The sequence below is a fragment of the Cucurbita moschata genome, unplaced genomic scaffold (assembly GCF_002738365.1).
Source record: "Cucurbita moschata cultivar Rifu unplaced genomic scaffold, Cmos_1.0 Cmo_Scf00034, whole genome shotgun sequence".
Classification (NCBI taxonomy): Eukaryota; Viridiplantae; Streptophyta; class Magnoliopsida; order Cucurbitales; family Cucurbitaceae; genus Cucurbita; species Cucurbita moschata.
The window spans coordinates 1,453,552-1,473,673 of NW_019268550.1; the positions used below are offsets into that span (position 1 = coordinate 1,453,552).

The 20,122-nt window shown below is 37.1% G+C and overlaps 4 protein-coding genes and 1 long non-coding RNA gene across 6 annotated transcripts; 2 read left to right on the plus strand and 3 right to left on the minus strand.

Annotated features, from left to right (window-relative positions):
* Positions 1-305: 305 nt before the first annotated feature.
* LOC111430804 lies at positions 306-2,075 on the minus strand. Its single transcript, XM_023067215.1, has 2 exons — positions 1,314-2,075; positions 306-1,168 (listed from the first exon to the last, which is right to left on the minus strand). The coding sequence occupies exons 1-2, from the start codon at positions 1,946-1,948 to the stop codon at positions 472-474; spliced, it is 1,332 nt and encodes a 443-aa protein (XP_022922983.1). The 5' UTR covers positions 1,949-2,075; the 3' UTR covers positions 306-471.
* A 2,325-nt stretch (positions 2,076-4,400) lies between these two features.
* On the minus strand, positions 4,401-8,951 carry LOC111430532 (aspartate--tRNA ligase, chloroplastic/mitochondrial-like). The gene is made up of 10 exons (XM_023066797.1): positions 8,755-8,951; positions 8,362-8,674; positions 8,125-8,268; positions 7,531-7,544; positions 7,137-7,230; positions 6,907-6,978; positions 6,364-6,453; positions 6,154-6,211; positions 4,921-5,102; positions 4,401-4,586 (listed from the first exon to the last, which is right to left on the minus strand). Exons 1-9 carry the CDS (start codon positions 8,949-8,951, stop codon positions 4,933-4,935), a joined length of 1,152 nt encoding a protein of 383 aa, XP_022922565.1. The 3' UTR covers positions 4,401-4,586; positions 4,921-4,932.
* Positions 8,952-10,037: 1,086 nt separating this feature from the next.
* Positions 10,038-14,033, plus strand: LOC111430638. Of its 2 annotated transcripts, none has more exons than XM_023066966.1 (3): positions 10,038-10,532; positions 10,897-13,682; positions 13,938-14,033. In XM_023066966.1, exons 1-3 carry the CDS (start codon positions 10,346-10,348, stop codon positions 14,010-14,012), a joined length of 3,048 nt encoding a protein of 1,015 aa, XP_022922734.1. In that variant the 5' UTR covers positions 10,038-10,345; the 3' UTR covers positions 14,013-14,033. The 2 variants fall into 2 exon arrangements, with proteins under 2 accessions (XP_022922734.1, XP_022922735.1); XM_023066967.1 differs by having other exon boundaries at positions 10,039-10,532; positions 10,903-13,682.
* On the minus strand, positions 10,455-11,412 carry LOC111430641. Its single transcript, XR_002708347.1, has 3 exons — positions 11,325-11,412; positions 11,003-11,247; positions 10,455-10,923 (listed from the first exon to the last, which is right to left on the minus strand). It is a non-coding gene; the product is annotated as an uncharacterized LOC111430641 (long non-coding RNA).
* Positions 14,034-15,058: 1,025 nt separating the features above from the next.
* LOC111430639 (plastidial pyruvate kinase 1, chloroplastic-like) lies at positions 15,059-19,429 on the plus strand. Its single transcript, XM_023066968.1, has 7 exons — positions 15,059-15,799; positions 15,919-16,006; positions 16,130-16,320; positions 17,172-17,290; positions 17,535-17,778; positions 17,883-18,117; positions 18,874-19,429. The coding sequence occupies exons 1-7, from the start codon at positions 15,263-15,265 to the stop codon at positions 19,200-19,202; spliced, it is 1,743 nt and encodes a 580-aa protein (XP_022922736.1). The 5' UTR covers positions 15,059-15,262; the 3' UTR covers positions 19,203-19,429.
* Positions 19,430-20,122: the final 693 nt, after the last annotated feature.

Genomic DNA, 20,122 nt, shown 5'->3' on the forward strand with positions numbered 1-20,122 from the left:
TCCATGGTTTCATATCAAACAACGTCTTGCAACATAGTAATTACGTTTCTCGGTCCTTTCCAAATATTTAATATTTTAAAGCATTAGACTTTATATTATATGTTATAATATAAAGTTTAATACTTGATAGTTATGATTAGAAACTATATTATATATCTATTATTATTATATATATTATCTTGATATGAACATGACATTTATGGATTATTTTTATGCATATCATATAGTACAACCACCAACATAGGATTCTTAATCCTCCAATTCTTCTCATGGGTTTGCTTTATAATATTACAAAAATAAATAAATAATATAATATAAGAATCGTGCATCTATTGATCTCTTCCTCCGTACAAAAAATACAACTCAAACTATTGAAAAATAAAATAAAAATAAAATGAATATATAAAAATTCAAAAATGTCTGAAATTCCAAAACGACAAGCTCATTCAAGCGAAACGACAATAAGCCTTTTCATTGCCTCAGCTCCTTCCTTAGCTTCTGAGAGAACAGCCTGCAGGCGTCCATACTCAGGTCCACCGCCGCCGCCAACGCCACAAACACCGCGGCGTCCTCCGTGCATGTCACGTGCTGAACCGCCACTTCCACCTCTGCCCTCCTATTCTTCTTCTTCATCCCTTCCACCTTCGTCGACATCACAAATCCTTTGTACTGATACGCCGTCAAGTACCCGAAATCCCCGGATCCGGGTCGAGATCCTGATCCAGACCCGAGATCGAAGCTTCCGTTAGGGCTGATCACTGGCGACGCGCTGCCGGTCTTATCGATCGTGAACTTCCCGCCGCTGCTCGAGCTTATGGTGGAGTTCGCTAACGTAGCGGCGGCGGAGGTCGCGGGGAGGAGCTCGAATCGGTAGCCGATTGAATCTGAGCCGCCGCTCTCCCGCCATGCCTCGAGGCGGCCCCACGGGTGCCAGCTACCGTCGACCGGGCGGAGAATTAGCCAGGCGCCGGGATTTGAACGGCTTACACGGTGCGAACCTGGCGACGGTACGAATGGTGTCACCATGGAAGCGGCGGCGACCGGCGATCCGGACAGATCGTGGATCGTTATGGACCATCCTTTTCGTTCTTTCGCCGATTGGTCCCTCTCGGATCCGATCTTCGGTAACCAACTCCTCGAGGTGCTACTTTGCTCAGTAATTGACGACCTGCAATTAAGATTTAGCGAATCGAGATTCAGTAACAGAAAAACAAACGAATTAATTTTCTCTCTCTGTTCGTCGATTTTCTTCGCACGTTTCTTGCATTTTCTCGGGAAACAAACAGAAGATCACGAAAGATTCGTGAACGCACCTTGAACGATCCCAATCACGTTCGTTTCTGAAACCGAATTTGCAAGTAAAAACCGGTTGCTGTACACTTCCTTGCACCTGAAAAACCTGAGGACTGCACTCCGGTTCACCGTCGAACCGAAACACGAATCTCGGGTCCTGCTCGGCGCGAACCGTCAAGTGCAATTGAGCCGATGAGTAACCTTTTCTGCCTCCACGGATTCCGGTCCATCCGTTCTGGAACACGCACGGTTTAGTTTCTGACAAACTCGAACCAGTCACCGGCACAACGATTCGGCCGAGTAACTTAGCGGAGCTTCCGAAGAGGTCGCCGCCGCAAGTAACCGGACCAAGGCGGCCGGTGTAGACTTCAATCTTCACTAACAAATCTTTCCGCTTAGAAACAAGCTTCTCAATCTGAGATTTATTGAGGCTGAAGCAGGCCGCGAGTACAGAAGAAGAACTATTCACGCCGGAAGTTTCGCCGTCGACGACGAGAGGAACAGTAGCGAACTGCGTCGGAAAATCGCTCAGTTTAATTTTACAAAAGCACGGAGAACTCGATGGATGCACGCCGGAGAAAGATGGTTTGGCGGCGATCGGAAACTTCAGGGCTAAGTTCCCGACGAGAACCCGAAGAAAAGGACAGGGATCCATGAGGAAGTCGATTTAGGCAGTGCCGGCGGAGAACGCCGGGAGAAGAGGAGAAGCTAGAGGGAAGAGAGAGAGTTCTCCGGCGAGAAGTGAATGGGAAGAGAGAAGAAGGGGATTGAAGATAATAAGGGAGTATTGAGGATGTGAAGATGAAACAGGCTGGAAGCCATAGCTGGCTGTTTTCGGATACAGCAGAGCTACTGTGAGGTCGGTCCCACAAGCCCACTAAAATCCCCTTTTTTTTCTTTTTTTTTCTTTCCAAAAATATTATTTAAATAAATATTTAAGGAAAAGGGTTAAATTATACGATCTTAATAGTCTCCATATTTGGAAAATGGGTCAATTATTCTTTTCCAATTCTTCTAGCTTCAATATTTAATTAAGACTATTTTTTTTTCTTTATTATTTTTTTTATTTTTATAATACAATATCCATATGGTAAAAAAATAGTTAAAAAGGTTATATATTAGTGGGTCTTCCTTTTATGAGTTGTAATGTTTTAATTAATTTTTTTGGTTATATTTTGTAATATATTTTTTTATTAAACAAAATTATTGACATATTAGTTGCTAAAAGCAAATAAAATAATAGGACTCATCTCTAGAAGCAATGCTGCTTATAAAGTGCCTAAATTTCCTCCATGTCAATCATCTTAGCAATAACATGTGACAACTTGTTGCACAAACTTGTTCAAATTTCTCTAATGAAAAAGGGTGTTTTTTTTTCACTTAATGGTTAGATTAATCTAGTGTATTATTAATCTCGGCTTGTTTTAGTACATAAAAACAAAGATCAAGGAGGGTACCTTCACGGACTTAAGATGGATGATCATTTGAGCCGAACATGATGTAAGAGTATACATAACATTATTAGAAGCCTTCACATTTTTTATCAGGTATGTTATGAACGAAGGAATGCAACTCGTTTTCAGGCTCCATAAAGAGCTTGTAGAGAATCATACGGTTTCAATCCAAAATGGGTGAAGGCCCACCTCAATGGTTAAGAGGATGTCGTCAAATAAGGTCATCTCCGTATTAATTTTCACGTGAATTGAATGATATGACGCTGATGACAAAATTATCTTTATAAAATATATATATTCTTTAATGGATGAAATTTAATTTTTAATTTTTAATTTTTTTTATACTGATTATTTTGGATATGTATTATTATTAGGATGGTTAGGCTTTTTGCATTAAAAAAAAATTAATGTTCATATATTTAAATATGTTAATAAAATAATGATTAAAAAATAAATGGTTGGGGACACGTGGCGGAAGAAGGGAGCAAGCTCACAGAGGGAAGAAATCAGGCGATTTGACCTGGCAGCTGAGGATGAATAAGGAAAATATATGGTGGGAGATTCTAAAGCAAAATGAATATACATTAAATTTATAATAAAAAGATTAATTAATTAAAAAGAAAATGAGCTGGAAAAGGCATTAGCTAAAGACTTCCGCACGTACGCTGCCATACGACCACGTCATATCCGACCAAGAAATGTTGTCGTTTTCACTATTGCCACGTATGGAAGGGGCCCACACATGTCAGTATCCAACGTATCAGGGACCCACTTCACGGTGGGTTTGATCTCTGACACCCAACTCAGGTCGACATGTCGGCTGGGGATGTGCTGTGTCGTTTTCTGAAGTCGCGAGTTCTGTTCTTCTGAGTGCCCCTCCCGCTGATTGCGTTAAGGATCAGAACGACACCTCCAGAATTAATTAATTATTTATTTATTTATTTTTGTACGACACTATTTTTGCACAGCTCAAGCTGTCGGATCAGCTCCAATAAATAAATAAATAATGTTTTAAATATTTTATTTTTTTCCTTTTTTTGAATTACAATAATTGTAAATTATTTACTACTACTTTTTTACTGCTTTGGTTTCCTTTTGTTGGCATTTTTTAAAATAATTTTAGCAATAGCTTTCAATTTTTATTTTGGTGTTAATCCTTTATTTATCTTTTTTCTAATTTTTTTAACAAAATATTTTAAACCCGTAAAATATAAAAACTCCAATTATTTTTTTATGTAGAATATTACATCAAATTCAAACCTACAAATGATTCACGAGACCCATATATTTTGTTAATGTTTGGACTTAATTATTTTGTTAAATTAATAATTTAATCTTTTAAAAGAGTTTTTGTCTATTTAATATTTAAACTTTCAAAATTATAAATTTAATTTTTAAATTTTATAATTTTTTTAAAATTTAATGATTTAGATACAAAATTAACATTTTAAAATTCTATTAAACATAAAATTTAAATTTTGTATCAATAGATCAATTAATTCTTAAACTTATTAAATTCGTTCAAAACTTATCATACACTCTAAAATTTAAAATGTTCATAAAACCTTATAATATCACTGAAAATTTAACAAATTTAATTTAAAGATTAATGAACAAAAGAAGAGTGATTTAAGAGGAATTAAATGCAATCAAAATCATAGTATCGTTTAGTAATTTATTAGTTAATTAATAATTTAAAAAACCCTGACAAGACAATTAATTCCTCAATAATTCTGTTTATTGTTTACCTTTTTATGGTAAGAGAATCGAAGCAATCTGCACACCCATCTTCTTATCCACATGCTTCTACCTTTTGCTTGACAACCGATAATCGCCTGTCTGCACCAAAACCACAAGCACCAAAAACGGCCCAACCAAATTAAAAGACATTAAGTAACAGCCAAACACAGCACACTATACCTATACTGTGTATGACATCAAACTAAAACGCCCATCACTAAATTAGGTCAACATGTTCGACGTTGTAACTAGAAGAACTCCGATCCTGTTAACGGGATTTGATGAACTTCGTTAACTTACAAAAATTTGTGTTTATTGCTCATCACATCCTAACACGGATTCAAAACATGCAAGGCCATTGAGTCGAAAAATTACGGGCCGAGTGAGGTGAATATAGAATTAAAAGTTGAACCGAACCAGACTGGACGAGCACCTGAACGTAAACTTATTGGTTCTGATATGATAAATCCTTGAGTTGTTGGGGATCTACTTCTGAAGGAGCTTTTGTGAGGGCACATTGTGCTGTTGTTGTCTTTGGGAAAGCTATGACATCCCTAATGGAATTTGCCTCTGCCAATAACATGACTAATCTGTCCAACCCATAAGCAATGCCCCCTGCACCAAGGGGAAAAAAGGTTAAAACAAAAGAAATAGACATATTATTAATGGCTATGAGGACCACTAGTCATGTATATGAAATAGAAGTCAATATGAGCCTGGCTTAGTAGAGATAAACGCACCGATTATTATCCCGAATAGAATACACCATTCATCTATTTAGTCGGTCCACTACCACACCGATATTCATATTGCACTTCTTTTTTCTGTTTCGTTCTTTCTATTGGTAACCAAGTATTTGAGGACCCGCTTTGTATTATGCTCACAACCCACTAATTGAGAGATCCCACATCGGTTGGAGAGGGAAACGAAACATTTTTTATAAAGATTTGAAAACCTCTTCCTAGTAGACGCGTTTTAAAAAAACCTTGAGGGGAAGGCTGAAAGGGAAAGCTCAAAGAGGACAATATCTGCTAGTAGTGGGTTTGGACAATTACAAATGATATTAGAGCCCGTCACTGGACGGTGCGAGGCACCAGTCGGAGTAGGGCTAGACCCTTTCCATAGAAAACGCATAACGGACTAAAGCGGACAATATCTGTTACACTAATGTTGGAGGAAGCTTCACCCGAAACCAAATTTGGAAGACAAACAAACAATTTAGATCATTAAATCTTCCACATGGGGTCTTCAAAGATATCTATGGTCATTTCAAGCCCTACTGAAAGGCCCACCCCTGGCTGATTTTCCAATCCTAGTCTCCTAGAGGTTGAATAAATATTGTAAACTACTTCGTAATTGGACAAATAATCTATAAATCTAACATAAACACCAAGTAGAAACTCTCCATAATCCCTTGAATAGAAAGCTCTTTCCTCATCTTATTCTCTCATAAGTCAGATCAGATGCAAAAATAAAAAAAAAACCTAAGAAAGTTCTCCAAGTCTCCCCTAAAAGAACTTATAAAGAACCAGATTTAGTATCAAAATAGGCAACCCAATATTAAAAATTTCAATATATTATCAGTACTGGCATGATTGAAATGCATTTAAACAATAAGGATGACTTAAAGTTTTAGGCACTGGAAGAAAGCTTTAATGGTTAATACCATGAGGGGGTGCACCCATGTCTAGTGCCTCCAATAAATAACCGAACTTCGCTTCTGCCTGCCAAGCCAGAAAAGAACAAGAAAAACTAATAATATTGAAGGAGATGATAATATCTTCCCTGGACCAGCTGAACCAAACAATCAGTTCGGCCTCATAAATTAATGGGACCAAACCAAATTAATGAACCATGAAACCCTTTTAGCTTTTACCTGTTCATGAGAGATTCCCACAATCTCCAGAACCTTCTCTTGAACTTCACGTTTGTGAATTCTCAAACTCCCTCCACCAATGTACAGCAACAAAAGCAATGAACACAATTATGTTATATTGTTATCTTCTTTGTCGGGAAACAACAATTATGTTTTTTTTTTTTGAGGAAAAGGTAATTAACTTCACCACCTCAAAGAATAGGCATTCTGCGAATACAGAAAAACATAAAAAATGTGGACCTAACTGCACTTTCTTAACACCTCCATTTCCGTTTATAAACTTTTGGCACGAAATGTCTTAAAAGGGAATGAATATTATGCTCTACAAGTTACTTACCACTTACTGTGATATGAATTAACAAGGTATACCAACTACCCAAATAAAAAAGCAATAAAGAACATAGCTAGAAACTGAAAATGGCATCACATTCAGATTTCTCAAGAAAATTATTTTAAGTTTTTGGATTGAAAAATACTAGTTACCAAAACAACCCGCCTCGAGAGCAATCAGAATCAATAAGAAGTTGAGTCAATATAGGCTACCTGAACTCTAGACGGCACTAGATAATCCCGAGCACCTTCTGGAGTAGATCTAGAAAGGATTGGCGTCTCAATCTACCTTATAACCATCAAAAGTTCAGAATCGAAGTATGGCTATAAAAATTCAATTTCTAACCATCCATACAGTATAATGTAAAAATTCTAATGCAGAGAATTATTCAAGAAAACATCAAAAAAGGCCAAAAATGTTAAAATTATAAACAGAGCTGTACATCCTCTAAATATCTACGCATGAGCTTCACCACTTTATGCCGGAGCATTATGTTAAAATTCATTTGCTTCCTTCGTAGATCAAGGTACCGGTACCTATAAATGCTCAGCTCGTTTTAATCTGACGTTGATTTCATTGATGAATGAAATGTACAAAAGGGCTCACTCCACCGTAGGTGGATACAAAAAGGATTTCCAACAGGTGAGTGAAGTAGAAAGACTTTAATCCTTAAAGAGATGTGAGGATTTACACCAATAAAGAGCGTGACAGAGAACGATTTCCATAAAACTATCAAAATAAAACTATAAAATTAAATCCCACAAACCCCATCTCTATCCCCTCCTTCAAAAATTCTGAAGTTTCCCCTTTAAAAAGGGTGCTTTTATGGCTACAACCTTAGAATTCTTGCCTTCAAGTTGAGATAAATATACCATGCAACCAAAACAAGTGTTCCATGCTAGAAGCAGCATTTATGTGGCGACTCCAGGACACCCAAAAGAACTAATCACTTCGACTGATCTATCTTTAACAACCGTGACCAGTAACTCCCAGAATTGTTTCTTAGCAAGAATGAATGAATTTATTTTGCAAAAGCTTGTGATGTTCGGAAATTCCTCCAACATACTAGGTTCAAGCCTGCGATTAAATACTTGAAAATTCAAAATCTAGCTTAAAATTCTTGTTCATTCGGAGATGGCCATGGGGACCGTGGAGGGCAGGCATGAGCATAATTTAATGAGCGAGAAAACTGAATGTTGGATGATGAAAGTCCCACGTCGACTAATTTAGGGAATGATCATGGGTTTATAATCAAAGAATACTCTCTTCATTGGTACGAGGCCTTTTGGGGAAGTCCAAAGCAAAGCCACGAGAGCTTATGCTCAAAGTGGACAATATCATACTATTGTGGAGAGTCGTGTTCGTCAAAACATTTCCAATCCAATGCCAGGCTACATGAACAGTAAAATAAAATCAAAGTTCTTACATACCTCTATCAAGCCTGTTTTCATTTTTACATTAACTGAATCGCCAGGCCGAGACCGTACAGTGCCTTCTACAGCAACAACATGCTCAAGCCGCAAGTCATTAATAGTCGAATGAGCATCTGGAAATTCGTTGGGGAGCGTAGTCACCTAATTCAAGCAGTAAAAACCAATTCACAACAATAGAACTTGCCAGTCCCAAGAATTCAAACAGAAGTAACAAAAACACATAAAAATAAGCACCTGAACAATACCACTGTGGTCTCGAAGATTGAGAAACGTTAGACCACCGTGAACCCTATGCAGGGCGACCCAACCACACAGCCGAACCCGTTTCCCAACATCGTCAACCGACAATTCACCGCAGAGCGCAGTACGATTGATCCACAGAAGAGAGTCTTTAAGAGGCAACTGAGAATTCGAACGGATTTGGGCGGATATGGGAAATGTGGTGGAAGATGGGGAGAAATTGAGGAGGCTTGGCGCCAGTCCATTTTGATATGGTATGGTACAAGTGAATATTTGCGACAAGAAATGAATCCTAATTTTAGGATGACTGATCAAATGATTGATTTACCCATTCAAAGCAATTTACGCGAGGGGTTGTCCTTAACGGAATATATAATTTCTTGATACGGAGCGCGTAAAAGAGTTGTGGATACTGCTGTACGAACATCGGATGCTGGATATCTTACACGCAGGGCGGAGGGTTGTAAGGTGATGTAATGGAAGATTGGTGGAGGCGGTGAACGGAGCTGTGCAGGATTCAAGGATTCTAAAAATGGAGGGAGGGAGGTCGAGGTGAAAAGACTGCGTGTGATGAAATGAAACATTAAAGAGATTTGGCGGTTTTTTTATTTTTATTTTATTTTTATTTTTATATTTATTTATTTATTTATTGTTGAATTAGGATAGAACTAGACATGGACTATAATAGTATTTTAAGATTTATTTTATATTTGTAATTATTTGTGGACAATTAAAATATTAAATCATAAATTCAGCTTTTTGATATCACTCGTGTATTATAAATTTCCTGCATGAAATGAAACATTAAAGAGATTTGGCGGTTTTTTTTTTAATATTTATTTATTTATTTATTGTTGAATTAGGATAGAACTAGACATGGACTATAATAATATTTTAAGATTTATTTTATATTTGTAATTATTTGTGGACAATTAAAATATTAAATCATAAGTTCAGCCTTTTGATATCACTCGTGTATTATAAATTTCCTCCAACGATAATATTGATGAAGTGGTAGACTTCAAACATGGCGTGATTTAACTGACTGCTAAACAATGGATTGAGTAGGACCAGGTCAAAATAAAATTAAATTATAAATTTTATCTATTTTCATAATATTAAAATAAAATAAAAAGTCTAGTAAATAACATAAAAATGAAATTATATCTTTTAAAAATATAAATATTAAATATGAATTTTTTAAATCCCAAAATTAATTTTAAAATTTAACATAAACACAGTGAATAAAAAAAAACAAGTTAATATAGGATATTTCTTTATAATTTTTATTGGTAACGATGGGTAATGGATTTTAAATGATTTTTTAATTTAATGTACATTTATTGTGTCCTTTTAACAATATGGATAGCATTGTTAAATTAAATCCCAACATAAGCCTACCCGTCCTAAAGTTAAATTTGCTAACAACAAATAAAATAAAAAAAACAAAATTGCAAAATGCACTATGCATTTTTTTTTAAGACATATTCACTATTATTTTCGGGCATTGAAATTATTATTATCGTATAATTAATTATAAGATTTATAAAAGTATATCAACGAATATTAATTTTTTTTTTCTCTCTTTTGAAATAAATTATAATCGAAATTATTTAAAAAAAACATGTGCGGAAGAAAAATTATGTCAACGGCTACATGCCTGGATCTACTCAATCCGTAGATATAGATCCAACGGCTATAAACGCTTCTATTCCTTCCCAAATTCGCACGCTTGCTTACCTATTCTTCGCAACTACAACGGTCCAATACAAAATCCTCTATTTTTTAAGTTCCAGAAGATCCCTTCATTAAATTTGAAAACTAGTCGTTACTAACCAAGAAAATAAGAATCATCTTCACCAAAAACCCCTCTCTCTCCCCTTAAATATTTTCGCCGACATTTCATTTCTGATCCAATTTGAATCTCTCAAATTTCTCTTTTCCTTTATATCTGAAATCTTCACCCAAATCCATTTTAATGGCGCTGCCGTCTAACAGATCGTCTTCACCGTCGATGGTGACCGGAAGAACAAGCCCTATTTCGAGAAATTCCGAAATCGGCAACCCTGTCTACCGGAGCTTCTCCAGTAATCCGTTTTCGAAGCCGTCGATCGCCACCAGTTTGAGAAGCTTGAATCCGATCACTCCGGCGAATAGTCCCTCCGGTTTGTTTGAGTTTTCTTCATGCTTGGTTTCTTTCCTGTGATCTTAGAGTGGTTTAATTCTGTTTGGTTGCTGAGAAAGTGGCTAGAATATCTGCTTTTCCTTTATGTTTTTCTCTGATTCTGCTCTCTCCTTGCTTGGTTTCTTCCTTTAGAACTGGAAATTTGTTTGGTTGCCGAGAAATTGGATGAGAAAATTTATTAGGGTTAGGGTTACAGAATCAAAGAATCTCTGATGCTCACTAGCATAGCCATTTCGATTCTTCCATCGATATAATCCGTTCCTTTCTTTGTTCTTCTAAACATGATGATTTCCATCTTCAACGTTTCTGCGATCTTTATTCTTATTTGTTTCTTTGAATCAAAGTTGCAGATTATCCTCCACAAAGGAATTCTGTGAGCAGAGAAATTCTATTTACTTCTCGAGACAATGAGGATAAAGAAAATGGGAAAGATCAGAGTCCGAAACTCACCAGAGTCCGTTCGCCGACGGTCGGAAAATCGATGAAGAATTTCATGTCGTCTACAATTTCCGCCGCCTCCAAGATTGCCGTCTCTCCGAAGAAGAAGATTCTGGGCGATCGGAACGAGCCAGTTCGTTCGTCTCTTTCATTTTCCGGCATGAAAAGCTCTTCACTCAACTCGATGAATCCAACTCCTGAGGCATCAATGGCATTTGAATCCGATACGAACCCTCCAATGCCTCTAATTTCAAATCCTAAATCAACAAAAACAGTGAGATTCGGTGGTGTTGAGGTCATTTCTGGTTCGTACGAGGATTCAGAATCTACTTACCGATATGATTTGAACCCGGAGTTGGTAACAATGGCGGCTGTAACCGATACGAAGTCTGGAATTGGTCCGATTCCTAAATCTGCCATTGCAGCAGCATCTTCCAAATCTTCTAAAACTGTGACATTCGGTGGTTTTGAGGTTATTTCTGATTTCTGTGACGATTCGGAATACACATACCGACATGGACACGATCCGAACCCAGAAGCTGTAACAGTGGCTGTTGAGGCCAACGCAGAGCCTGAAATCGGTCCGATTTCAGATTCCGACATTGCAGCTGTAACTCCCGAAGCTTCAAAGATTATGAGATTTTCTGATTTCGAGGTTGTCTCGAACAACGCTTTAGAGTCTTCGGTTAACAGTAATTTAACTGAAGAAGTGGATTCTGTTAATCTTGACCCAAGTTTTAACATCAGTCCAGTTTCTTCTCCAATGATAGCACCTATGGATGCTGATCCCATAATCACTCCTTATGATCCTAAAACTAATTATCTGTCGCCAAGGCCACAGTTCCTCCATTACAACCCAAACCGAAGAATCAATCGACCAGACGGTAGGTTTGAGGAACTCTTTTCCTCTTCGGAGGAGATTGACTGTGAAGATCCACAGAAAGAATCTGATGAAGTTTCTTCCAATGAATCACAGATGAAAGAAGAAGAAAAAGAAGAAGAAGAGGTTAATGTTTCTGAACAAGGCCCCACGGAAGTTAAAAAGTCGTCGAAGCTGTCTAGGATACTCAAGATCAGTTCTCTGCTTTTGATTTTGTTTACTGCTTGCTTGTCGATTTGTGTTGTGAATGTCCATGATCCAACTATCTTCCAAAGATCAACCATGTTAACAACGGGGGATCAGTCCGAAATTTTCGAGTCTGCTAAAACGAATTTCAATGTGTTGGTTGAGAAACTTGAGATTTGGCATGCGAATTCCATCTCTTTTATTTCTGATGTGGTTTTCAACTTCAGAGGAGGGCCGCCATTGATATTTCTGAACCAAACTGAGTACGGGGATGTCAATAAGGATGAGCAGTGTCTTGTATTATCTAATCAGAACGTGTGGGAAGAAGAAAACAATTTGATGAATGCAATGGAAGCCATGAAGGACAGAGAAGGTCAGAATAAAGAGCGACAAGAACAAGAAGAAGATGCACAAGAGGTTGAAGCCATAAAGGTGAGAGAAATTGGCATCCAAACTGTTGAAATAGAATCTCAGAATGAAGAAGCAGAAGAAGAATCGTTTCAAGAGATTGAGGCCAGAACCAATGATTCAGCAGACATTGAAGAAGAGAATGACGAGGCTTCTGAAGAATCATTACAAGAAATCATTGAACATATTGAGGGAGAAGGTCAGAATATAGAGGGACAAGAACAGCAAGAAGAAGCACAAGATACCGAAGCCATGAAGGTGAGAGAAATTGGAATCGAAACTGTTGAAAGAGAATCTCAGAACGAAGAAGTAGAAGAAGAACCGTTTCAAAAGGCTGAAGCCAAAGCCAATGATCAGAAAGACAGCGAAGAAGAGAATGACGAGGCTTCTGAAGAATCATTACTAGAAATCGTTGAAGAAGAATTCATTCAAGAGAAAACCGTAGAGAATTTCAAAGCTTCTTCATCGTCTGATTTTAAATTACATGATCAAATTGAACAAGCAGCAGCAACAGGGGAAACACAGGAAGAAACAAACACAGAATTTCAATACCAGTCACCTCCAGTTTCTTCTCCTCCATCTGAACATCAATCTGATGTTGAAGAAGAAAATGGCGGCAAAATCGTCGATCTCATCAGAACAGCCACCGGAATCTCTCGTGATTTCACACAGAACACGGCTGCAATAATATCTGCAATACTGCTAGGTTTATTTCTTATTATACCTGCAGGACTGATTTATGCAAGAAAATCAGGCTCAAGACGAACAACATCCACAGCGGCCATTGCGGAAGAGCAGCAAGAGGAGCCATTGCTGAAAGATAAGAAGACGAACCAGAGTCTGGTGGAAGAGGAAGAAGAAGAAGAAGCACCGGATGATGACGACGATGATATGGCCGGAGAATTTTGCTCTTCTGAAACGAGTAGTTTTTTCCAGTACAGCAGCGTGAGAGAAGGAGAAACAGAAACAGCAAAAAGATCGAATGAATTTCAAAGCCATAGCCATGTGAGGAGGGAGAATTCAAGAAGAGAATCCATCGCTGAAGCAGCGACCAGATCGAGTGAAGTTCAGAGCCATAGCCATGGGAGGAGGAAGATTAGGATGGAGAATTCACGAGAATCCATGGCTTCTTCTTCTTTGGATGATTACTCAGTGTCCTCTTCGGCTTCTCCATCTTATGGGCGTTTCACAACTTATGAGAAGATCCCAATCAAGCATGTGAGTATCTCAAAACTTAACCTTTTTTTTTTTTCCTTTTTCCCCTTAAATTAGTGATTTAAATTATTATTATTATTTTAATGTTTTTTTTTAAATGAAGATGATATAGAGTACTTTTAAAATTATAATATTTTATTTTATTTTTAAAATAGAAACTATATTTAGAACGGTTAGAATTTTAATAGACTACAATAAAACTAATAAAAAATTTTGAAAAAAACTAATTTTTGTTTTTGTTTTCGTTTTTTTTGGCAGAAAAATGGAGACGAAGAGATCGTGACTCCCGTCAGACGCTCTAGTAGAATTAGAAATCGACACAATAATAGTTGATTCGTGTATTAAATGAAAAAACGTGCTTACATGTTAAAATTTTGGAGTGTTTTTGTGCATACATTTAACCTCGAGTCAAATGTTATGAGTAAGACCCTGAAAAGCAAAGACATAGTGGTTAGAATTAGAATGCAATTTGAGAGTTTCTCAATATTTGAGCTATTGTATTTTTTATACGAAATAATCATGCCACACGAACTTCATGGTAGATGATAAGAATATACCAAATACATATAGAAGTTTAATTTATTTTTTAATTTTAAAATTTTAAAATACAGTTATGATTATTGTGTATTGATAAGCATGAGAGTTACACCATTTGAATTGGCTATGAATTATTTAAATAACAGGTTATTGATTTAGTATAATGATTTTAGGTATTAAAATAAAAGTTGCATACGATGGTTCTTAAATAAATATGAGTTTACGGTATAGTAATTCAAATCATGAATTTAGAAACGAATTTTTTTTACTCTTAATTTTAGTTAAGGAATAAAAGAAAGGGAGACAGCTGTCTACCACCAACTGGGTAGATCCAAAAGGCATTTATATTGGTGGGTCTTGCATAATGCCTTCCGTACATCTTTGTCCACTCCCTAGTCCCTATATATGTTTTATTGATAATTATTTTTTATCTAAAAATTTGCATTTATTTTTTAAATTTATTTCCTCTGAATAAACGCATTTGAATTAAAAAAAATAAAAAATAAAACATTTTAAAAAACTATTTTATTAGTCGTTTTGTATTTTGAAAACATTGTTGCGTGGCAAAATCATAATAGAATTGAAGGTATTATTATTATTCCATTATTTAAAATGAAATTAAAAATTAAATAAAAAAAACATGTTTAACATTTTCGAAAATTAAAAAAATTTAAAAAAAAGAAAAGAAATGGCAAGAAGGTTACAGCATAAGACAAAACTGCAGGAAACAGTGGCCGGCCGCCACGTGGCAGCATCAGACGAAACGTCGGGAAAGTTAGTTGACCGGTAAGTTTAAATTAATTAATATTGATCAGCACCTAACAGAGCGCCAAAAGTCTTCAAGATTTACAACTATATTAGGGTTTTACGCGATAAATCTTCTCGCCGAATATTCTTCTTCTGCTTTTCTTGTAAAATCCACCATTGTTTGTTACCGCTGTTCCAAACTCGGCGGACAATACTATTCGAAGGCTATCCAAGGCCTGTTGCTGAAGAACGACGAAGATAGCTGCTGAGCTTTTTTCTTTTGTTGTTGCTCTTTGTCAATGGCGGAGGTAAATGCTATGATGATTCGTGCTGGTTGCAATTTTGTTGCGAAAAATCCTGTATTAGATTTGAAGCGTTCGGGTTTTGGCATGCCGGTTTTCGGTCGAACAGTTTGGTGCAATCGGAGGACGACGGGGAGAGTTGGAAATGGGGTGAAGGCGGTAATGCAAGTGGATTTGGAGGATGCGGAGAGATTGAGAAGATTGGAGGGCTTAGAAGCGACATTAGGGCTTGATATTGTAGCGGAAAGGGAGTTGAAGGAGAAAGGATTTTTAGGGATGAGGAAGACGAAGCTTGTATGTACTATTGGCCCTGCGTGTAGTGCGATTGAGGATCTGGAGAAGTTGGCATTGGAAGGTATGAACATTGCGAGATTGAATATGTGCCACAATTCGAGAGAGTGGCATTGCGATGTGATTCGGAAGATCAAGAAGTTAAATGAGGGGAAAGGATTCTGTATTTCGGTGATGATCGATACTGAAGGGAGTCAGATTCATGTGGTTGATCATGGAGCTCCTTCCTCCATAAAAGTAGAGGTAATGTTATATCTCTGTTATTTTTTGCTGCTATTTAACTGAAATATGATACTATGTTCACTGTTTTCTTCTGTAAATTAAGAACACTGAGTCTAAATTTTCTGGCCATGATTGTTCAGGATGGTTCAATCTGGTTGTTCACTGCTGAGAAATTTGAGGGCTCTCGTCCATTCACTGTTCAAGCGAGCTATGAAGGTTTCTCTGAAGGTGTGTCTTGAATCTTTTGTTTCTTCGTCTTCTGGATTGTGATTAGAAGAAATATTTGAATCCCACAAGTTAATTAGAATATGAGTTTGATGTTGATGAGCTTTCTTTTATGAGTTTGGGCAGGTATTCAAGTGGGTGATTCAATTGTAATTGATGGAGGAATGGCAACCTTTGAGGTTATTGAAAAGATTGGGAATGATTTAAGCTGCAGGTGCACAGACCCTGGTTTGTTTCTTCCTCGAGCAAAGTGCAGCTTTTGGAGAGATGGGAGGGTTGTTGTGAGAAATCACGAGTCTCCAACGCTGTCGAGAAAGGTAGGAACGTGTCTCTGATGCATATCAATACTCATTCTGAGAAATTTAGTTGTGATGAAATATGTGAGTTAGATTTTAGTTTGAGATCTCACGTTGGCGATGGGAACGAAACATTTTTTATAAGGGATGAAAATCTCTCCGTAGTAGACACGTTTTAAAACCGTAAAGCTGATGACAAAATATAATGGACCAAAGCGGATAATATCTGCTAGCGATGGATTTAGGTTGTTACGAATGGTATCAGAGCCAGACATTGAGTGGTGTGCTAGCAAGAACGCTGACCCACCAATGGAAGTGGATTGTGAGATTCCACATCATTAGGAGAAGAGAAAGAAACATTTCTCATAAGGGTGTAGAAACCTCTCTCTAGTAGACGCATTTTAAAACCGTGAGGTTGACGGCGATACGTAATGGGCCAAAGTGGACAATATCTGCTAGCGGTGGACTTGGGCTATTACAAATTGTATCAGAGCCAAACGTCTGGTGGTGTGCCAACAAGGACGCTGCTCCCAAGGGGTGGATTCTGAGATTCCACGTTGGTTGGAGAGGGGAACCAAGTATTCTTTGTAAGAGTGTGAAAACCTTTCTCTAGTAGACGCATTTTATAACCGTAGGTCTGATGACGATACGTAACAGGCCAAAGTAAACAATATCTGCTAGCGGTGGGCTTGGGCGGTTATAGACGGTTATAGACAGAGAATGATGTTGAAAGTTTAAAATATGATGTATTTTATTGATTGGCCTTTTCATATTAATGCATAAACATGAGTAAAAGAATTTAATTAATCATGTCTTCTTGGATGATGCCGGATCTCTGCGTTTAAACCCTGTTTTTTCATGGTGTATTACAGGATTGGTCGGACATTGAATTTGGCATTGCGGAAGGCGTCGACTTCATTGCTCTTTCCTTCGTGAACAGTGCAGATCCTGTCAAGCATCTAAAGAACTTCCTATCAACAAAACCAGCAAAGTAAGCATAAGAAGTCAACTTTTACCATGAATTGGGTTGAACTATCACTATCACTACCACTGCTATGCATGAACGATAAATCCCCACGTCCTTTTCAATTGAATTTTCATCAGCACAGCTACAATTATAGAGACATTCTTTTCCCTAAAAAATTTCTGGCAAAATATTGCTACTGAAACAGATATTTTGGGTAATTTCAAAACTCAATTTAGTGATGAAGGGGAAAATCTGTTTTCATGCACAGATCCGTAAGGGTATTGGCTAAGATCGAAAGCTTGGAGTCTCTTCAGAATCTGGAAGAAATTATAGAGGCCTCTGAGGGAATCATGGTGGCTCGAGGAGATCTTGGGGTTGAAATTCCGCTGGAGCAGATACCAGCAGTCCAAGAGGAAATAACTAGTGTCTGTAGGGAACTGAACAAACCAGTGATCATAGCTTCTCAACTTCTAGAGTCGATGGTTGAATATCCTACACCAACACGAGCTGAGGTATGAAAATTTTATTTTCGGTTTCTAATTTCAGGCATGTTTGGAATGATTTTCAAAATGTTGAAGACTATAATGATGATCCATTTTGGGGGGGTGTTGAATAGGTTGCAGATGTTTCGGAGGCTGTCCGACAGTATGCTGATGCATTAATGTTATCTGGGGAGTCTGCCATAGGATCATATGGACAGAAAGCGCTTTCGGTTCTACAGATGGCCAGCTGCCGAATGGAGTTATGGAGTCGCGAAGAAAATAGGGAAAATTTCCTTCCCCACTATCAACTTGGGGTGTCATTGCACGATCGCATTGCAGAAGAAATTTGCAATTCTGCTGCTGAATTAGGTAAAACAGTTTGGCTTTTGGCTTTTATTCAACCATTCTTCATAGAATATATTATCGTCTTAAATTCTAAAAAATTTCTACTTCAAGAATAGTCTTAAAATCTTCGTAAAAAGTGAAGAGTAATTTTTACAAGCACAAGAATAGCTTCTAAATATCAATATGAACCTGCGTGAGACTTACAGTTCGTATGGGAGATAGTTAGAGTAATTTTTACAAGCACAAGAATAGCTTCTAAATATCAATATGAACCTGCGTGAGACTTACCGTTCGTATGGGAGATAGTTAGAGATATTTAGTTAAATTATAAGTTTAGTTCCTAAACTTTTAGATTTGTATTTATTGATAGCCGAACTTTCAAAAAAATGTTTAATATATTCTTAAACTTTCAATTATGTATCCAGTAAGCCTTGAACTTTAAAAAGTGTCTAATATATTCATAATTTTTCTGTCATTAACTTTAGAAAGTATCAAATATGTGTATGATAAATCTCTTAATTTTTTAATTTTGTATTTAATAGTTCATAGCATATTTTAAAGTTCGCTGAAGAATTTATTAGGCACACAAATTAAAGTTTAGAAGTTTATTTGATGTTTTTGTGGTATGAAGCTGTTGTAGAACTGATCCTTGCACTTAGTTAGGTGTCAAGAAGTAAATTAATTACCTTTGAACGAAAACTACTGTTTTGTTTGAGTGTTGCTAAGTGCATTTGGCCCACGTTTCCACCAAAACAAACATCTCCATGTTGTTTTTGGCAGCTAACAGGCTTTCAGTAGACGCCATATTTGTGCTCACAACGCAAGGGCACATGGCATCTCTTCTATCCCGCAACCGCCCAAGGCCGCCTATATTTGCATTGACCGATGATGATAGCACAAGAATGGCTTTGAATCTGCAATGGGGAGTGTTTCCTCTGCGCATTGAGCTCTCAGAAGACATTGAAGCAAACATCTGGAGGGGCATCGAGCTTGTGAAATCAAAGGGATTAGTGAAACAGGGGGACTCTGTGTTGGTGGTCTCTGAGATCTCTCCAGCTCGAGCTGCATCAATGGCGTCCCAATCAATCCAGCTGAAAACCATCGTGTAGGAGAAAGAGAAGAAGAGAACCAACCAATCCAAGAAACTTCAGTGATTTATGATTGCATGTACCATATGTGGAGGTTATTTATCTACTTATTATTTGTGGCTCTCTGTTTATAAAGACTACTTTGAAGCTTGGATAGGCCGTTTGTTGTTTTGTACTACTAGTAGCTAATATTTGGTCACTTGAATAACCGTACTGAAATTGGGTATTCTGGATTTATTCGGTAGAAACAGGAGACCAAGCGAGTTAGGTTACTGAGAGAAATCTTCTTCCCTTAGTTTATTCTAATCGATTGAGTAGTCGTAGAAGTCGCATTCAAGCTACCGTCGTACCATAAGGACAATAAGCCATAGTGTTATAGATTGTCTTTTAAATATGATCCGTCAGTTTTGAGATTGGTTTGGATAGGAGAAGACCTAATTGCTTGGATCGATCGTAGCTTCAAGTTTAGGTGGAATTAAGAAGACCCAATTGATTGGATCGATCGTACCTTCAAGTTCAGGTGGAATTAAGAAGTCCCAATTGATTGGAACGATTGTACCTTCAAGTTCAGGTGGAATTAAGAAGACTCAATTGATTGGATCGATCGTACCTTCAAGTTTAGGTGGATTTAATAGAGGTATATGCTGGCCAGTTAGAAGGCAATGCCACTAAAGAAGTTGATCGAGCATAGACAATGCCACTAGAGAAGTTGATCAAGCATATGGTTTTGATGATCGATAAATAGGAGGTTGCTAACGATGAAATATCGACGGAAACCCTAATTATAAATCATTTTTTACTGCATTTTTTAAAAATTAAAACAAAACATTTAAAGCCGAGTGACAAAAGGAAACAAACAAAACTATTTATTTATTTATATTCTTAAATGTCTTATATTTTTGTTGAAATAATAATCCCTTAAATAATGAAATGCCCCTTGT